Here is an 18,124-nt window from a genome sequence, read left to right on the forward strand (position 1 = left end):
CTATAGGGTTGCTGTGAGTCAGAATTGACTGGACGGCAGCGGGTTTGGTTTTTGGGGTTTTTTTGGTATTTAGGCTGTAGCAACTTTCCCTGATAAGACCTTTTTTTTTTTTTAAATATTCCTTTTAAGATGCTTTTGCTGTGAAGTGGTTTTCACAGAGGGTGCCATTTTTTCATTAGAAAAAGCACTTAGAAATTCTAAATCATTAATATCTCCTCAGGTTCTGATTTCTAAGGGTTTCCCAATAGACTTCAGATTTCCAAGCTTTAATTTAGTATCTTTGGAGGGACATCATGGAGAAAATATCTGAATTTCTTGGAGAGGCCAGCTTCTGAATGTAACCTCGATATGTTTCTAATTTACTTAAGTTGAGTTACAGATGTGTGAAAAAATATTCAGTTCATGGAAAAATATGTGAGGAAAAAAAAAGCACACAGGTTTTTTTTTCAGGAAAACTCAGCCAGACAAAATATACAGAGGAAGTTTCGTGTACCACAGGAGTCAAATTATTTAAGTTTATGTGAATAAAAAAAGTTTTTTTTCTGTATGCATACTTTTCTCAGGCATAAAATCTAATAATTTTAATGATACCAATCAACACACCCTGGTGCATAAGAAAACATTTTCTTGGGTAAATAAACAGTGTTATTGACCTTCTACCATGAAATTCATGGCCATTCCTTTGAGATTAAGCGTGCAGTCTCAAGTTTCTGATGAAAGAGAGAAGGCTGGTTTTTATTTCTTACCAAAGTTACTTGAACAATAATTGCTCTCCAGAGTCCCAGTTCGTCTACACTTCTGTTGACACAGCGCCACAGTAGGTTTTAAACCTGAATTCAAAGAAGAAAGACAAAAGATTCAGGAAAATGAATTCACGTGTAATTAGTGCTTAAATCAGATTCTGTCCATTTCAAATTCCCATCCATTTCCCTGAGCCGTCTGTCATTGCCATGAAATCATTAAAGAGCACACACAAGAAATACTTAGTGCTGTCAACTACTGCTCTCAGTTCCTCAGGGCAACTTAGTCTCTTCTTGTGAATTTTAAACCAGAGATCAAAGATAATCTAAATTTAGCCCTGTTCTCTTCTTCCTTGATCCAGAACTAACACTATACTCAAAAACAGATAGACGGTTCATATGTGTCCTGGTTAGAAAAACCCAGGATGAGAAATCTCCATTCAGAAAATATAAGGTGATTCTTCACTTTACAAAAGGAATTCTAAGAATAGGATATTCCCCTGAGGACATTGGGAGCTTTCTTGGTGCCTTTAAAATATGATGCAGTTGACCAAATATGAGTAGCACAGGTTTTTAGAAATATAGCTCACCTGTAAAATATATTACATCCGTAATCTGATGCAACACTTCACTACATATTTATTTTAATCCTGGTACCGGCTGTAAGGAGCTTAAGAGCTGAGAAGTAGATAAACTTAAAAGCAAAACTAAATAGATTAACACCGTGGTTTTCAACTGGGGGTGACTTTCTTTCCAGGTGGCATTTGGGCAATGTCTGAAGGCATTTTTGGTTGTCACAACCAGGGATTGGGGGTGGGCGGGGAGAATGCTGCTGCCATCTAGTGGGGGGAGGCCAGGGATGCTGCTAAACATCTGACAATGCACAGGACAGTCCCCCACAACAAAGAAATATCCAGCTCAAAATGTTCCGAGGTTAAGAAACCATGGGTTAATGAAGTGAAATACTTAATCCTTGTTATCATCATTAAAGATGGAGCCCTTGTGGTGCCATAGTTAAGTGCTCAGCTGCTAACTGAAAGGTTGGTGGTTCAAAGCCACCCAGTGCCTCTGCAGGAAAAAGAACTGGTAATCTGCTCCCATGAAGATTCAAAAAGAAAAAAAAAAAAAACTAAAGCCATTGCTGTCAAGTTGATTCCAACTCATAGTGACTCTACAGGACACAGAAGAACTGCCCCATAGGTTTCTAAGGCTATAATCTTTACAGAAGCAGATTGCCATATCATCTTTCTAGAGAGTAGCTGGTGGGGTTCGAACCACCTATACCTTTTGGTTAGCAGCCAAGCGCTTAAGCTCTGCACTACCAGGGCTCTTTCTCATAAAGATTACAACCTAGAAAACCCTATGGGGCAGTTCTACTCTGTCAAATGGGATCACTATGAATAGAAAACCAACTCACTGCACCTAAGAACAACAACGATCATCATTAAAAATGTTTGCTAATTGTTCACTTATATGTGGCAATATGCTGGGAAGAACTAAACAAAACAACTAACAGAATTGCGTTTATTGCTTAAGAATTTGCAGTTGCAATATTGTCCTTCTAATATGTTCAGCCAACTCCTCAGTGAATTTATATTTATTCTTAACTGATATCCCTAAAAAAAGAAAAATCAGTTGCGGCTGAGTGGAGTCCAACTTACGATGACCCCATTTGTGTCAGGGCAGAACTGTGCTCTGTAGGGTTTTCAGTGGCTGATTTTTTGGAAGTAGATCACCAGGCCTTTCTTCCCAGGCACCTCTAGGTGGACTCGAACCTCCAGCCTTTCAGTTAGCAGCAAGTGCATCAACCATTTATACCACCCAGGGATTTCATTTGTACCTTTATTTACCTCCACAAAGATCTGAGTGGTTTACAATATTAAAGCATACACAATTCAATGTTAAAATACATATATGAGCTTAAATGTGTATTTTTTTCAAACACAGCTCAGAAAACATTGAAAGGGACAGACACACTATTCATTGTTCCAGAAGTTGGGGACCTCACTTCGGCACTAAATTTGCCTAATTAGCTGAGCCAAAAGTAGTAGTGTTAGTGGTCCACCTTGTCTGCTGAAAAAGAATATATTTCATGTGGGCTGTTGGAGATCAGCTCCTTCTCAGCCTTAGAACTTCAGTCTGGAAGTTGGGTGGATGTCTCACATTGTTCCTTCTTTCTCTCTGGTAGATCTCCACTTTCTTACCTTTATGTCATCAGCTACACCAACCTACCCCTCCTCATCTTTTCATCACCTATCTACCACCCTGCACTCCCCAACTTGGCCACCTGGTTCGCAGCCTTCCACGTGTCCCTGCAGCCATCCCAGTGACTCCAGTCCCCTTGTGGATGGTCCCTCTCAGTCCGCCCCAGGGACTTTCAAAACTCTGTTGAATCAAAGATGATTGGTTCTACGCTCACATGTATTCATGCTCAAGTCTTTCGTCACCGAACTCTCAAATTCAGACATTCTCCTCTCTAGTACAGTCTTCTTTCCTTCAAGCTTATTTATTTAATTGCTTTCATAACTACTTTTTTTTTCATATCTTTGGAGGGTCAATACATTGGCCTCTCACTTTTCAAATCCATCAGACCTGGCCTATCTTTATACATCCTTAGCTATTCCATGGTCCATTATTTCACTCATTTTCTTGACAAAGCTTAAACTCCCTATCCCCTCTGTTTTTTTGCAGCTCTTGACTGGTAAAATTCCAACCCTCCATGCATCTCCATTTTTTCTGTGCCTGCATCCAAACAGTTGAGCACACAACCAGACCCTCAGAAGTGACAGGCTATTTTGTGGGTCAACTCGCTCTCCAATTTTCCACAGGTACTTTCAAGTCTTTCTAATTTTCCTGACCTCCAGTCTTCCCACCTCCCTTCTCATTCTCAGCAGGAAACCTTGTCTGTTTTCTAGGAGGATAGAGAGCATAGCAGAAAACTTCAAGATCCCCTCCTCACCTCTAAAGCATCTTTACCAGTGCCTCTATTCCTTTCCTCCCTGACAGAGGAGGTTTCCCCCAGTCCTGTGAGATCAATCCTCCTGTGAGTCCTTGGGAGGCCAGCCCCTCTCACCTGTGTAGAAACTTTTCTCCATCACCTATTCCTTCTGTCTGCCATGTATTCACCTTCTTTGCTGGCTACTTCCCATTGGACTAACACATTCAAGACTCTCATAGCCTCTTTCCCTCCTTTAGGGCCAAATTGTGGAACAAGTTGCTAGCACTTTTTCTATCAATTTCTCCAGCCTGTTCTACTCACCCACAGCCCACTCCATCTGACTTCTGCCTGCACAACTCTGCTCACACAGCCCTTGCTAGGGCCTTCAGTAGCCTCTGTGTCACTAAATCAGATGGAAACTTTTGGTCCTTCCCTTATTTACAATCTTGTCAACACTTGACCCTACTGACTGCTCCCTTCTTAAAACATTCTCTTTCCTGGCCTCCATGATATCTGCTCCTGGTTTTCCTTCCTCCTCCTAGTCGCTCCTTCTCAGTCTCCCTTGTCAGCATATCCTCCTTAAGAAGATCGAGTTTCTCAAGGTTTAATCCTAGTCTGTCTCTTCCAGACCTCGCCCTAGGCAATCTCATTCTGATTCATCGTTTCAATTACCATCTGTACGCTGATGACTCTCACATTTATATCTCATTTATATTTTCAAATTTCTCTTCTGGCCTGGAAGGCCATGTATCAAAATGCCTGCACAACATCTCCACTTGAATGTCTTACCAAAAAAATACCCGTTGCCATCAAGTCAATTCCAACTCATAGGAGAGAGTAGAACTGCCTCATAGGGTTTCCAAGGAGCGGCTGGTGGATTCCACTGCTGACCTTTTGGTTGGCAGCCTGTCTTTTAACCACTGCACCACAGACACCTCAAACCCAACAAGGTCACAGCTGAACTCATGAATCCACTCCCAAACCCAGCTGTTTACCTCAGTGAATGGTAACACTCTCCCCCCAGTTGCATAAGTCAGGGACCTGGGATGCATTCTTGACACCAACCTGATCTCCCTAATCCAATCAATCACGAAGGCCTGTCAATATCTGCCGCTTATCTCTTGGCACAGGTCACCTGGAGAGCCACAAAAATCTGATCCACTCACCTACAATCCCTTCACCTCATAGTAGCCAGTCATCTTTGTAAAATGCAGACCTGATCCTGAACTTTGCTTAAACCCATCACCAGTTTCCCCCACACTGAGGATAAAAACCAAAATGCTTAGATCATAAGGGAAGAAGTAGCAGAGCCTGAAGATGCAGCTAGAATGAGAGGCCGGAAACAAAGTGCAACGGGCCTTAGATACTACATGAAGGAGTCTGGGTTCCTCTGCTGTCCAATATGGCAGCCAATACCCACATGAGGCCATTTCAAAATTAATTGAAGTTAAATAAGAATTCAGTTCCTCAATCTCACTAGCTACATTTCAAGTGGTCAATAGTGGCTACTGCTATTGGAAGACACAGCTCTAGACAATGAATTTAAATGGGAACATGACATGGTCTGGTCTGGGGCAGGGGGCATGCTGTGAAGAGGTAAGATAGAGGGGAAGTTAAAGATGACTCTGAAGAGTGTGGCAACTGGACCATGATGTGGACCATGTCTTGGAAAAGAGGTAGAGAAGCCGGTTTGAGGCAGTCAACAGTATGATAAAATGAGTTGAGCTTGATAGGCTTTCATTTAAACATCTAGAAATCACCAGTTATCTAGGAGATAATTAAAAATCCATGTATGCAGTTTCAGAGAAAGTTTAGGACTGGAGGTAAAAGCTGGGGAACTATTAACAGCAAGAGTGCAGCCAGATAACTCGTTGGAAAGAACATGGACACCAGGATCTACTGAGATGAGCGAGAGAGAGGTAACAGGAAGCAGTACACTTTCAGGCCACAAGGTGGCACACTTGTGGAGTGCTCAGAGAAATCAGCCCTTCTAGAAGTGTCTGTACTCAGGACAGCCCTACCCAGGGTGCAGAAACAGTAAGTAGAAACGCAGAGCTTATTTCGGCCTGCTTCATATATTAACTTTAGGTCTTCCTTCCCACTTTTCAGTCCTACCTGGATTTGGATTTTTAGATCTGAGACCTGAAGTCCCAGTAGGTGGAGCTGACAGGATGTGGACTAGATAGAGAGACCCACTCCTGTCTCTCCATGTCTTGTATCAAACACATACCCCAAACCAGAGCCTCCCAGCTGACTTCTTAATCACGGAGGCTGGCACTAGTTATTTCAAGGGATATCTCTATATGAAATATATTTTTCTTTGATTTACTCCAAATTGAAAACATAATACATTTTATATGACACATTCTGGAGAGAAGGAAAAAAAGACAAAATCAAACACTGGCAGATGTGAAAACAGGCAAGTGTCAAGATCCTAGAACTATAACCTAAAATATAGTTCTGGGATCTTGTAATAAAAATAAAATCGGGGATTCTCTAAGTGCCAGAAAAGGACACTTAGGCTGTGCCTGCCATAGATTTCTTACTAATTTTTAAGTGGTCATCATTTTCCTCAGTGACATTTAAAAATATTGGCTTACAAATATTCTTCCACCCATACTTTTTTGTCATCAATGAATCATATTATTCTCTTACATCATTTTTCACGTAAGAGAATTTTTCAAGTATTTTCCTCCTTTTATTTTTCCTACCTCAAAGTAATTGGTCTCCCAAACTTTGTGTAAAAACTTCAAAACAGAAAAACTTACCTGCAGTTATGGCGGGTGTGGTGGTAATGGGTGGCACTGTAGTTGTGGGCAGTTTTTTTGGCCTGAATTTGTAGTGACCAATAAATCCATCTGCTGTTAAACTTAAGTCTGATAAAAACTGAATGAGAAGTTCATTGCTCTCTGATACAATTGGCCTAAAAGCAGAAAAACATATATATACATACATATGAAATATGAAGTCTCTGAAATGTGATGTTTTCTTGCTTTCCATTCATTTTCTGACACTAGATTATCATTTGTTTAAACTTAAAAGCTAAAATACTTTAAAGGGTGAAAGTCTCAGTCTGCTAAATATAATGCCGGAAGCTAATATTTACTGAGTGTTTTCTCTGCTAGGCACCGTACTTGATGCGAATTGTCACATTCCCCCTTCACAACAAGCCTATTTATCATTCCCTTTTTATGGAATAGGCAACTGAAGTTCAGAAAGTTTCAGCGATTTGCCTAAGGCCCCACAGTTAGTATGTGGGAGAGTCATGATTTGAACCCAAGACAGGGAGACTGTGGTAGACATGGTGACCAGTGTAAACACTGAAGCTGTGGCTGGTTCTCCACAATCACCTCGGAGTTTGGCCTGACTTGGGAACACCACAACTTCTTTGAACTAACACTCTGGATCCAAGTTGAACACATTTCTACACCCTGTGAAGACAGAGCCACAGGGGTCATCTCTGTTGGCCACCCAGGGATGAAAAAGTCAAGCCAGGTATAAAAGGACTTCCGTTTCATTTTTAATGGGTGCTCTTACGAATGCCTGAAATGGAAACATTTCTGTTTACAATCTCAGCAGCAAAATTCTGTGAAGCAGAGAAAGGTGATTACTCTGAACAGTCATGGACAACATCATTGATTAAGAACTAATTTTAAAGCAGTTTTAGGGGTTTGCCAGTTAGTTGGCCTTAAAGATTTAGCAGGAATAATAACTGAAGCTCAAAAGCTCTCTTAAATCTTAAAACAAAAAAAAAAAAAACAAACGCATTGCCATTGAGTTGATCTCGACTCATAGTGACCCTATAGGGTTTCCAAGGAGCAGCTGGTAGATTTGAACTGTGGACCTTTTGGTTAGCAGCCAAGCTCTAAACCACTGTGCCACCAGGGTTCCTCTTAAATCTTAGGGGTAACTATATTACATAAAACAGTATTTTCATTTAAGCTTTCACTGTTATTATTTAAACAACAGTAAAAGAAATGTCAGATTGGTTAATTCTATTTAAAAACTAGCTCAGGAGTGGAAAAAAAAATTAAGTTTTTAAATTGGATCAGTTGCTTGTTTGACTAAACTCCCTTTTTCAGGTAGTTGCCCCATGTAGACATCATTCCAGACAAACCAATTCTTAGGCATCATGGACAGCTAACAATGAGTCAACTCATTCTCCCCCTCTATCAGCCAGTTTAGGAGCCCTGGTGGCGCCGTGGTTAAAGAGCTTGGCTGCTAACCAAAAGGTCAGTGGTTTGAACCTACCAGCCACTCCGCAGGAGAAAGATATGACAGCCTGTTTCTGCCTTGGAAACTCTATGAGGCAATTCTACTCTGTCCAATAGGGTCGCTGAGAGTCAGAATTGACTCGACGGCAGTGGATTTGGTTTTTTTTTATCAGCCACTTTAAGAGTCTTGGGTGGTGCAATCAGAATGTCGGAAAAAAGCCCTGGCAATCTGCCTCTGAAAATTAACAGCCTTGCAAACCCTGTGGAGCAGTTGTACTCTGCACACATGGGGTTGCCACGAGTTGGAATCGACTTGGCGGCAACTAACAACAACATCAGCTACTTTAAGTCGGTGGAGAGGTGGGTAGATCTGTATTTGACCCAACCAGAAAGAAACCGTAGAGTTTTTCTTCTGTCCCGAATAATAACCTGAGCAAAGCGTAAGAGTAAGCTTCATGATCAACATGTATAGTTCTAGTCACACAGTGGCCAAGGTCATTTAAATAAAGCATCTGAAAATCAAATGCCCTTAACAGAAATATTCTATCTTGCTTTTGAAAAACTCATTCCATCAAATAAGTAAGAACAGTAAACTAAACACAATTCTCATCTAAAATCACAAATAAAACATGTTAATCTTGTTTAAATGATAAAATTAGAGAATGCACTCATTATAGGCAGTTGAAGAAAACCTGAAGACCCAAAAAGGTCAGCCTTCTAGGCATGATGCTATAATTACAGTGATCATTCACTGCCTTTTCTATGAACTGATTTTAGGGGCATTATATCTGAAATCGAATTTTCTCAAGGAAGAGTATGTTAGTAACAAAGAAATGTTTTTGTTATGCTGCTACTGAGTTTTAGTATAAATGTGACAGAATCCCAGTGCCATAAATGTACTGAGGACCATGTGTCGCATCTGCAAATTAATGTCACAAGTCACTAAAAAGGCAAGAGGAAGTCTCATTTAGCTCCACTCTTCACTGGCAAATCCCAGGAACGGATGGAAGATGCTGTTTCCTGTCTTCTCCTTGAGCTGTCTCTGGTTTGTCACTCTGCAGTCCTTCCCTCTCCTTTGGTCACTACAGCCGATCAACCACCACATCCTACCAGTTTTGCCTCCTGAATATTTGGTGCATCTACACCCCCCATTTCTTCCCTACCATCTTGCCCTACTTTGGATCCTCCTGGACTCTTACCTGGACCATTGCTACAGCTTCCTAACTAGCCTCCTTGCTCATGTTATCTAGCGTAGGAGTTTTAGAGCCACTGGTCATGTCAACCCTCTGCCTATGTGCACTTCAAGGGCTCCCATCTCTGCAGGACATGCAGCTCAACCTTTCTGCCCCAACTCCCTCTAGGCCCCACCTCGAGGCTTAGGCTCCAGAAATAGCATATATCGCCTTTCTCTATATTAGGAGTCCCTGTGTGGTACAAATGGTTAACACACTTGGCTGCTACAGTCCACCCAGAGGTGCCCTGGAATAAAGACCTGGTGATCTACTTCTGAAAAATCAGCCACTGAAAACCCTATGGAGCAGTTCTGCTCTATACACATGGGGTCGCCATGAGTCAGAGTCCATTCAACAGCAACGACCGGGATATCTTTATTACGAAGTTCCCTCTACTTGGAATGAGTTTGTCCTCCTTTCCACCTCCGATTAACTTCTGTTATAGCAGCACTAGATGACTAAGACAGTTACATTCTTCACAATGTGTGGACAATCTCATTATTTCCGTTCTGGTTGTTCCATTTCCATTAATCTAGTTTCCCTGCCCCCCTTACATTTCCTCTTTGTTTTAAAGTAATTGTTGACCATTTGGCCCATTTGCATTTATTTTGATTACAGATGTATCTAAGTCTATTTCTGCCATTTATTTTGTGCTTTCTATCTGTCCTGCCTTTTTTACGTTGCCCTTTTTCTCCTCTCTTGCTTTCTTCTGGATTGAATTCTTTTTTTCTCATTTCAAGTTTCCCCTCCACTCTTTTGGAAGTTAAAGACTCTATTTCTGTCTTTCTTAGTGGTTCGCCTGAATTTAACAGTCACCTAATAAATATAAATAAGGTAAAACTGCAAAATACTTTGCTGTAACTGGAATGTGCCTATGGAAAATTGGGAATTCACATAAAATCAATTGATGCATAAATGCCATCTTTAAACAAAAGAGTAGAAAAGGGTATTTAAGATGGCATAGGGTGATAAATAGCAACTTTGAAGGCAAACTGTAGTAATTTCAATGGCCACTCTTACTAGTGTTGTATATGAAAGTATGAAATATCTTACACCAAAAGACAGTCATGTATTGCATCAAAAGACAGCAGAGAGGAGTTGAGTAACTGCCTGAGATCAGACAGCTAGTTAAGTGGCAGAGTTCTTAGCAACCTAAATGGTTGCTAAAGAAATGCACTGTCTTTAAGGCCCACTCAGCAACAATTTGGGCAACAAAGTGAGAAGAAGGCACAGGTGCTACTTGAAAACACTATGGAGGACGGTTCTACTCTGAAATACACAGGGTTGCCATGAGCCAGAATCAACTCGGTGGTAATGGGCTTGGTTTTGGTTTACTTACGCAGGTGGGCTATCGCCACAATATCTTCCAATTCTTTTAGCATCGTTGATTTCTCCACCATTAAACACAGCCACAAAATCATAACGGCAGTAGTTATCTCGCTCAACATCAAACTTCTCAAACATTAATTCTATAAGCTTTAGAGAAAGCACAGCATTAGAAGTATCCAAATAGCATTGCTGATTAATCTTCAATGGAATCTTCCTCTCCCTAGTTTTGTAACGCACCATAATTTCCCTGTGTAAAAAAATGTATGCATTCTCTGAGGTCTTAAAAGCTAGCGAGTGGCCCTCTAAGATGCACCAATTTGTCCCAACCCACCTGGAGCAAAGAAGAATAAAGAATACCGAGGGCACGAAGAAAATATTAGCCCAAGAGACAAAAGGGGCCACATAAGCCAGAGACTCCATCAGCCCGATACTAAAAGAACTAGATGGTGCCTGGCTACCACCAATGACACCCTGACAGAGAACACAACAGAGAGTCCCTGGTAGAGCAGAAGAAAAGTGGGGTGTAGAACTCAAATTCACATAAAAAAGACCAGACTTAATGGTCTCACTGAGACTGGGGGAATCCCAGAAGACATAGCCCCTGGATTCTCTGTTAACCTGGAACTAAAACCATTCCTGAAGCCAACTCTTCAGGCAAAGAATACGCTAGACTATAAGACATAAAATGATACTCGTGAAGAGTGTGCTGCTTAGTTCAAGCAGATATATGAGACTAAATGGGCAGCTCCTGTCTGGAGGCGAGATGAGAAGGCAGGAGGGACAGTAGCTGGTGGAATGGACACGGAAAGTACAGGGTGGAGTGGAGGATTGTGCGGTCACATTACAAGGAGAGCAACTAGGGTCACATAACAATGTGTGTATAAATTTTTGTACGAGAAACTAACTTGAGCTGTAAACTTTCACCTAACGCACAACAAAAAGTATTCATTCTGTTTAAATGATTTTTTTTCTTGTTGCGTACTTCTTATTTAGTTAACAAAATTGTGGTACTCTTTTTCTTTAATCTTTCCAAAAGATTATCTCAACCCTAGATCAACCCTAGTTAGGATCTCAAACTTAGAAGCTCTGTTCTTTTATAGCTACAGAAGTATGGGAGCATTATATAACCCTTGCGACCTACACAAGACTGTAATTGGGAGTGTGCTAGAGGGAGAAGGGGGCTTGTATACCAACTTCACTCTTTTCTAGAGGAAAACTAATAGAAAAAAAAATTATCTAAGATATATGTATTGTGGTTGGATAAAGTTGCTCTCCTTTCAAGGGAAGGACATTCCCGTTACATTTAAAGAACTCAAATATTTTAGGGCCAGAGGTTCAATGACGTGGGAGTTGACTGTGATGTCTTCTTGAAGTATGTTTGAAAAGTTTGCATACTGAGCAAGTCCACTTGGTGATGTGACTGATTTTTGAAGAGGTTGAATAGAAGCACTGGTACCCAAAGCCAGTGCTAGGACTCTCTTTTTTTTTTTTTTTAATTGTGATTTTGGTGAAAGTTTACATAGCAAATTAGTTTCTCATTGTACAGTTAATACACAAATTGTTTTGTGACATTGGTTGCCAACCTCACGATGTGTCAACACTCCCCCTTTCTCCACCCCAGGTTCCCTCTTTCCATTCGTCCAGTTTTCCTGTCCCTTCCGGCCTTGTCTTCTTTGCTTTCAGGCTCTTCTGCCCATTAGTCTCAAATACATGATTGAACTCTGAAGCACGTCCCTGACGTGTGTTATTGTTGGCCCTATAGACCTGTCCAAGGGTGAACCTCAGGAGTGACTTCAATACTGAGTTAAAAGGGTGTCTGGGGGCCATATTTTCAGGGTCAATGTTAGGATTCTAAAGTATTTTCTTGCATTGGTACAAGTAATAGTGTCCTAAATTATTGAAGTTAATTGAAAGTTTTGATTTAATAGACAATCATTCCTCTTACAAGCAAAAAATTTTTTTAATGTCTCTTAAGTCTCTTTTAATTTACAGGTTCTTTCTCCATCTCTCTCTTTTTTAGATTTTATTGTGGTGAGACATACATGAAACAAAAAGTTTGCCACTTTGACCATTTAACAGTTCAGTAATAGTTATGTTCACCGTCTTATGCTACCATCATCACTATCCATTACCTCAAACAGAAACTCAGTAGTTCTTCAGCAGTAACCCCCATTCCGTCCTCCCCACAGTCCCTGGTAACCACTAATAAACTTCCATCTCCATGCATTTGCCTATTCTGTATATTTCCTATAAGCGAGATCAGACAATATCTGTCCTTTTGTGTCTGACTTATTTCATTCAGCATAATGTTTCCAAGATTCAGTCACGTCGTAGCACGTATCAGAATTTCATTTCTCTGTATGGCTGAATCTCATTCCATTTTATGGCTATACCACGTTTTGTTTATCCATTCATCTGATGATGGACACTTGGGTTGACAAGCAGATTTTCCAAGAGCATCTCCAATGTGTGAATCAAGGAAAATCCCACTGGGTTCATATATACCCACAGTGCCTGGACAGTTGGTATCCACTTTTGCTGGGTGCTGCTTCAGGGAAGCAAATGGGTGCTACTGCCATGACAGTCACATGATTATGCGCTAAAGAAGGCTCTTACCCAGTAATCTGGGTAAAGATGACAATAACCACGGCATCACAGAGGGACATATCTTAGTCACCCAGCGCTGCTGTAATAGAAACACCACAAGTGGACGGGTTTAACAAAGAGAGATTTATTCTCTCACAGTCTAGTAGGCTAGAAGTCCAAATCCAGGGCCTCAGGTCCAGGGGAAGGCTTTCTCTGTCGGCTCTGGAGAAAGGTCCTGGTCATCAATCTTTGCCTGGATTGGGCACTGCACCACACAGGGAGGATGCACTTGCTCCCAGCACTGCTTTCTTGGTGGTATGAGGTCCCCCCAGTCTCTGCTGGCTTCCCTCTCCATTTTCTCTCTCAAGAGGTAAAAGGTGGTGCAGGCCGTACCCCCGGGGAACTCTCTTTACATTGGATCAGGGATGTGACCTGGGTAAGGGTGTTACGTCCCACCCTAATCCTCTTTATCATAATCTAATTTTACCATAGGCAGACATCAGGATTTGTAACAGACAGGAAAATCACAAAATGGAGGACAGCCACACAATACTGGGAACCAAGGCCTAACCAAGTTGATACATATTTTGGGGGGACACAATTCAATCCATGACAGACATAAAGATAAGTTTTGGCTTTGAACATAACTGCTACTGATCCACATATTTGGCAACCTTTTAAAAAAAGTCAGCACCCGTGATGGGTGGAATAATGGTGGATTCATACTTTATACTGTTTTAAATTTTATTAAAATATTTCCACTTTGGATTCAGTGACTTCTCACCAGTTACTAATAAAATGCTTTCCAGGTTATTTAAAAACTGGCTGAACTTTCTCTACTTAGAAATCAGTTACATAACAACTTTTGACGAGAAGATTTTTTTTTTAAAAAGTAAATAAATGAGAGGATGAAGGAGAAATCTATGATAAAAAAATGAAGGCAAGTCTGTAATAGAAAAAGTCCCCACAGACCTGCATAGACATTATTTAGGATTCAATTTTCCCATTATACTTTCCTCCTTTGGGCATAGATTCCAGTGATTCAGACATTACAACAATGATTAAAAACTCAATTGGCTGAAGCCAAAAATCATTAATAAAATAAAACCCAAATTTAAATTGAAATAATCAAAGGGAAGAACAATGGAAAAGAGATGCTGAATTGTAATTTGCAAGTATAATTAAATTGGAATTATTTAGTCTAGTATGTTTACAAAGGAGCCTTGGTGGCACAGTGTTTAAGCGCTCGGCTGCTAACCAAAAGGTTGGCAGTTGGAACCCACCAGCTGTTCCACGGGAGAAATGACCTGGTGATCTACTCCCATAAAGATTACAGCCTAGAAAACCCTAGGGGGCAGTTCTGCTCTATCCTATAGGGTCGCTGTGAGTCAGAATCGGCTCAAAACCACCTAACAACAACAATATATTTACAAGTGTCACTGAGAGAAAAATGATTCATACAATCTCAAAGAATTACATAATTGTTTAATGTTTGAGAAATGTCATTTTTTTAAACATCACAAACGATAAAATGTTCAATAGACTTATACAGAATCTTTCATTGTTAAATAAATGACCATATTTCTCTTCTCAAAAATAAAACTGAGTTTTTGGATTACGATCCGTGGGTGAGTGTGCACGCACTGACACGCATGGTCCATTTGCCTGAATAATTTTCCATTAAAAAATTAATACATGCCAAATACTATAGGAAAGATCAAATTAGAACAGGTTTTTTAACTATCATAATGTCCATATTAGAGGATTTAGATTAAAAGTGAATAGTGTTTGTGGGGATAATAATTTTTTAAGTCATTTTAAAAAGGTCACCAAGTAGGCTTCATCTGCTCCTATGCCAAATGCTATCCAAGTTAATAGCTAAAAAGGGTCCCCAGAAAGGGCAGACATTCATATAACCACAAACTAATACACACTGGAAGATGAGACCTTCTTCATTGCTTGTTTTAGAGCAACGAATAAATGTTTTGTGGGGGAATCTGCACAACTTTTATTATAAACAACTAAAAAACCCCAAAGCAGACCAGCTTTCACATCAGACACCTTGTCTTTGAAGAGATGGTGTGGTTTACATAGGCTATGCTGAAGAGACGGCTTCGGACTAGTTTTGATTTGGTAACTAGTATGACTATTATCAGGACAAGGTGAGTTTGCTGTGTGTACATGTACACGGACTTGGGGATTTTCACCTTCCCCCAGTTACTCACTGCTGCTTATAACACCAGGTGCTACCTTCTGCAGGGTTAAACCATCTCACGTGAGATTTGCTTACCATTTATATATTTTTTAAAACCTGCTTTGCATATTGTAGTTAAATAATAAGATATTAAATTCATGACTTTGCAAGTCAGATTGTGCAAAGGGCAGCTTTAATCTGGGTCTCCCATGAAGAAATATCTGTGTCTAGCAGGCCTTTCCTCTCACTGCACTCTTAGCTCCCAGACAACCCCAAAACCCGAGGCTCTTGAAAGCTAGACCCCTCACACTGACTGGGCGGTTCACACATGCATGCTATTAGGGATTCTCCCCACAAGAAGATGTGTTGTAAATCCTAACCCCTATACTTATGGAGGAAACCCTGGTGGCATCGTGGTAACCAAAAGGTCGGCAGTTTGAATCCACCAGGTGCTCCTTGGAAACCCTATGGGGCAGTTCTCCTCTGTCCTACAGGGTCCCTATGAGTTGGAATCAACTGGACGGCAACGGGTTTTTTATACTTGTAGATGTAATCCTGTTTGGGAATAGGGTTTTCTTTTTTATATTCATGAGACCATGTCAGTGTAGGATGTGTTTAAGCCAATCACTTCTGAGATATGAAAAGAGAAGATCAGGCACAGAAACGAGGAAGCACAAATGGAGAAAGAGCGATGCCTTATGGATCTCACCATGGAACCAAAAGAGAGAAGCTGAAAGACACAAAGATTTGGACAGGGAGGACATACCCCTAGAGCAGGCATCCTGAATTCAGACTCCTAGCTAAAAGACTGGCAGTTTGAACCCACTCAGTGATGCCTTGGAAAACAGGCCTGGCGATCTGCTTCCAAAAGGTCACAGCCTTGAAAACACTATGGAGCAGTTCTGCACTGCACACATGGGGTCGCCGTGAGTCAGAATTGTTCGACAGCAACTAACAACAACAACGAGCCTCCTAAACTATGAGAAAATAAAATTCTGTTGGTTAAACCCACTTCCTTGTGGTATTTCTGTTATTGCAGCACCAAGAAACTACGACACACGCGCTCTTCACAGTTTTGGGGAATCTCACCTGATTCTCTGGGGCTACAATGTGCCACACACAGGCCACCCCTGCAGGGTAGTCACGATCTGGCCAGTTGGGGGTTTTAAAAGAGCCAGAAGGTCCTTCCAGGCGTCCTCCACAATATCGATCCCCTGAAATTATTAAATATGAAAAAAAAAAAACATAGGTTATAGAATAAAACCACATGCAGGTTAGGAATTTGGGATATTGGGTGACCAAAAAAAAAAAAACCCTCCTGCCATGGAGTCGACTCTGACTCATAGCGACCCCATATGACAGAGTAGAACTGCCCCACAGAGTTTCCAAGGAGCACCTGGTGGATTCAAACTGCCAACCTTTTGGTTAGCAGCCATAACACTTAACCACTACACCACCAGGGTTTCCACTGGGTGACAGTATACTAAATATAAGGACCCCTGGTGGCACAGTGGTTAAGTGCTCGGTTGCTAACCAAAAGGTCAGCAGTTTGAACCCGCCAGCCACTCAAAGGGAGAAAGATGTGGCAGTCTGCTTTTGTAAAGATTACAGCCTTGGAAACTCTATGAGGAAGTTCTACTCTGCCATATAAGGTAACTGTGAGTCAGAATTGACTTTGTGGCAGTGGGGTTATACTAAATAAAGGCGCTGGCAGAAGGTCTTAAATTTTCTCTTAAAAAAATTGGTTAAGTAGTCTACATACACACACAACAATGAACAAATGAACTATTTCTATGTTCTTATTTACCTGACAAATCACATCAGCACAACACAGTAAAAGAGTAGAGTCAGGGCCATAGCTTGCTTGCTTTCTTTTTTGACAGATAAAGACAAAACATTTGGGCATGCACACTCAGAAAGCATGTAGGCTCAAGAAATTACATATATTTTAAGAACCCTCAAGGTAGGGGTATTTATTAATGGTAAAAATTCATGAACATAGACAGGGTTTGAATTAGTTGGTGTAGACAACACTCATTACTAGAAAACTTAATATGCTATAAATCTTTAATAATTTTTAAGAACGATTTCTGTCTATAAAAACAACACATACTTATAAATTTTCAGTACTACAGAAAAACACTGGGAAACTAGAAAATTACCACAAACCCTACCACCTAAGGCTAACCATGACTAATATTTGACAAATATCATTTCAGACATCTGCATGCATATATACTGAGGTAGAAATAATTTTAGAAAGTTTTTTTGAATTCACAGTTCTAAATTTAACTTTACTTGAGTTTAACAAAAATACTGAAGTTGAAACAAAAGGAATTACTATATTTTAACTAAGTATTTCTTTAGCACAGAAGACAAGGGCTTGTGGGTACAGTATGCCTCCAGTTCCTGCATGTGTACAACCATTTTTCTATAGCCTTAAGATGTGAGGAAACCCTGGTGGCGTAGTGGTTAAGACTTATGGCTGCTAACCAAAAGGTCAGCAGTTCAAATCCACCAGGTACTCCTTGGAAACTCTGTGGGGCAGTTCTACTCTGTCCTATAGGGTCACTATGAGTTGGAATCAACTTGACGGCAACGGGTTTGTTTTTTTTTTTTTAAATATGTGAAGGACACCATAGCTGGATATAAAATCCCTGGTTCACACTTTTTTCCCTTGAGTTTCTTGAAAATATTGTTCCCAAATTGTTTTGTGTGTTGCTTTTGAAACGTTTGATACCAGCCTAAGTGCCTTACCCTTGTAGGTTATTTGTTCTTTTTGCCTGTTGTTGTGTGCAACTGATAGTGACCCTATAAGCCTGAGTAGAACTGCCCCATAGGATTTTTTAGGCTGTAATCTTTATGGGAGCAGATTGCCAAGTCTTTTCTCC

The 18,124-nt window shown here is 40.6% G+C and overlaps 2 protein-coding genes across 2 annotated transcripts in view; one reads left to right on the forward strand and one right to left on the reverse strand.

The window, feature by feature from the left end:
* TRPC1 (transient receptor potential cation channel subfamily C member 1) overlaps positions 1-18,124 on the forward strand; it is a 190,705-nt gene that overhangs the window by 82,511 nt on the left and 90,070 nt on the right. The gene's annotated exons all lie outside the window — the stretch shown is intronic.
* Positions 1-18,124, reverse strand: part of PCOLCE2 (procollagen C-endopeptidase enhancer 2) — a 76,518-nt gene that overhangs the window by 4,620 nt on the left and 53,774 nt on the right. The window contains exons 4-7 of the mRNA XM_003416171.4: positions 16,323-16,447; positions 10,464-10,600; positions 6,447-6,601; positions 747-830 (exon numbers count right to left, since the gene is read on the reverse strand). Of these exons, the coding sequence (XP_003416219.1) occupies positions 747-830; positions 6,447-6,601; positions 10,464-10,600; positions 16,323-16,447 (501 nt within the window). The remainder of the gene's footprint in view (positions 1-746; positions 831-6,446; positions 6,602-10,463; positions 10,601-16,322; positions 16,448-18,124) is intronic.

This window comes from Loxodonta africana, chromosome 23 (genome assembly GCF_030014295.1).
Source record: "Loxodonta africana isolate mLoxAfr1 chromosome 23, mLoxAfr1.hap2, whole genome shotgun sequence".
Lineage (NCBI taxonomy): Eukaryota > Metazoa > Chordata > Mammalia > Proboscidea > Elephantidae > Loxodonta > Loxodonta africana.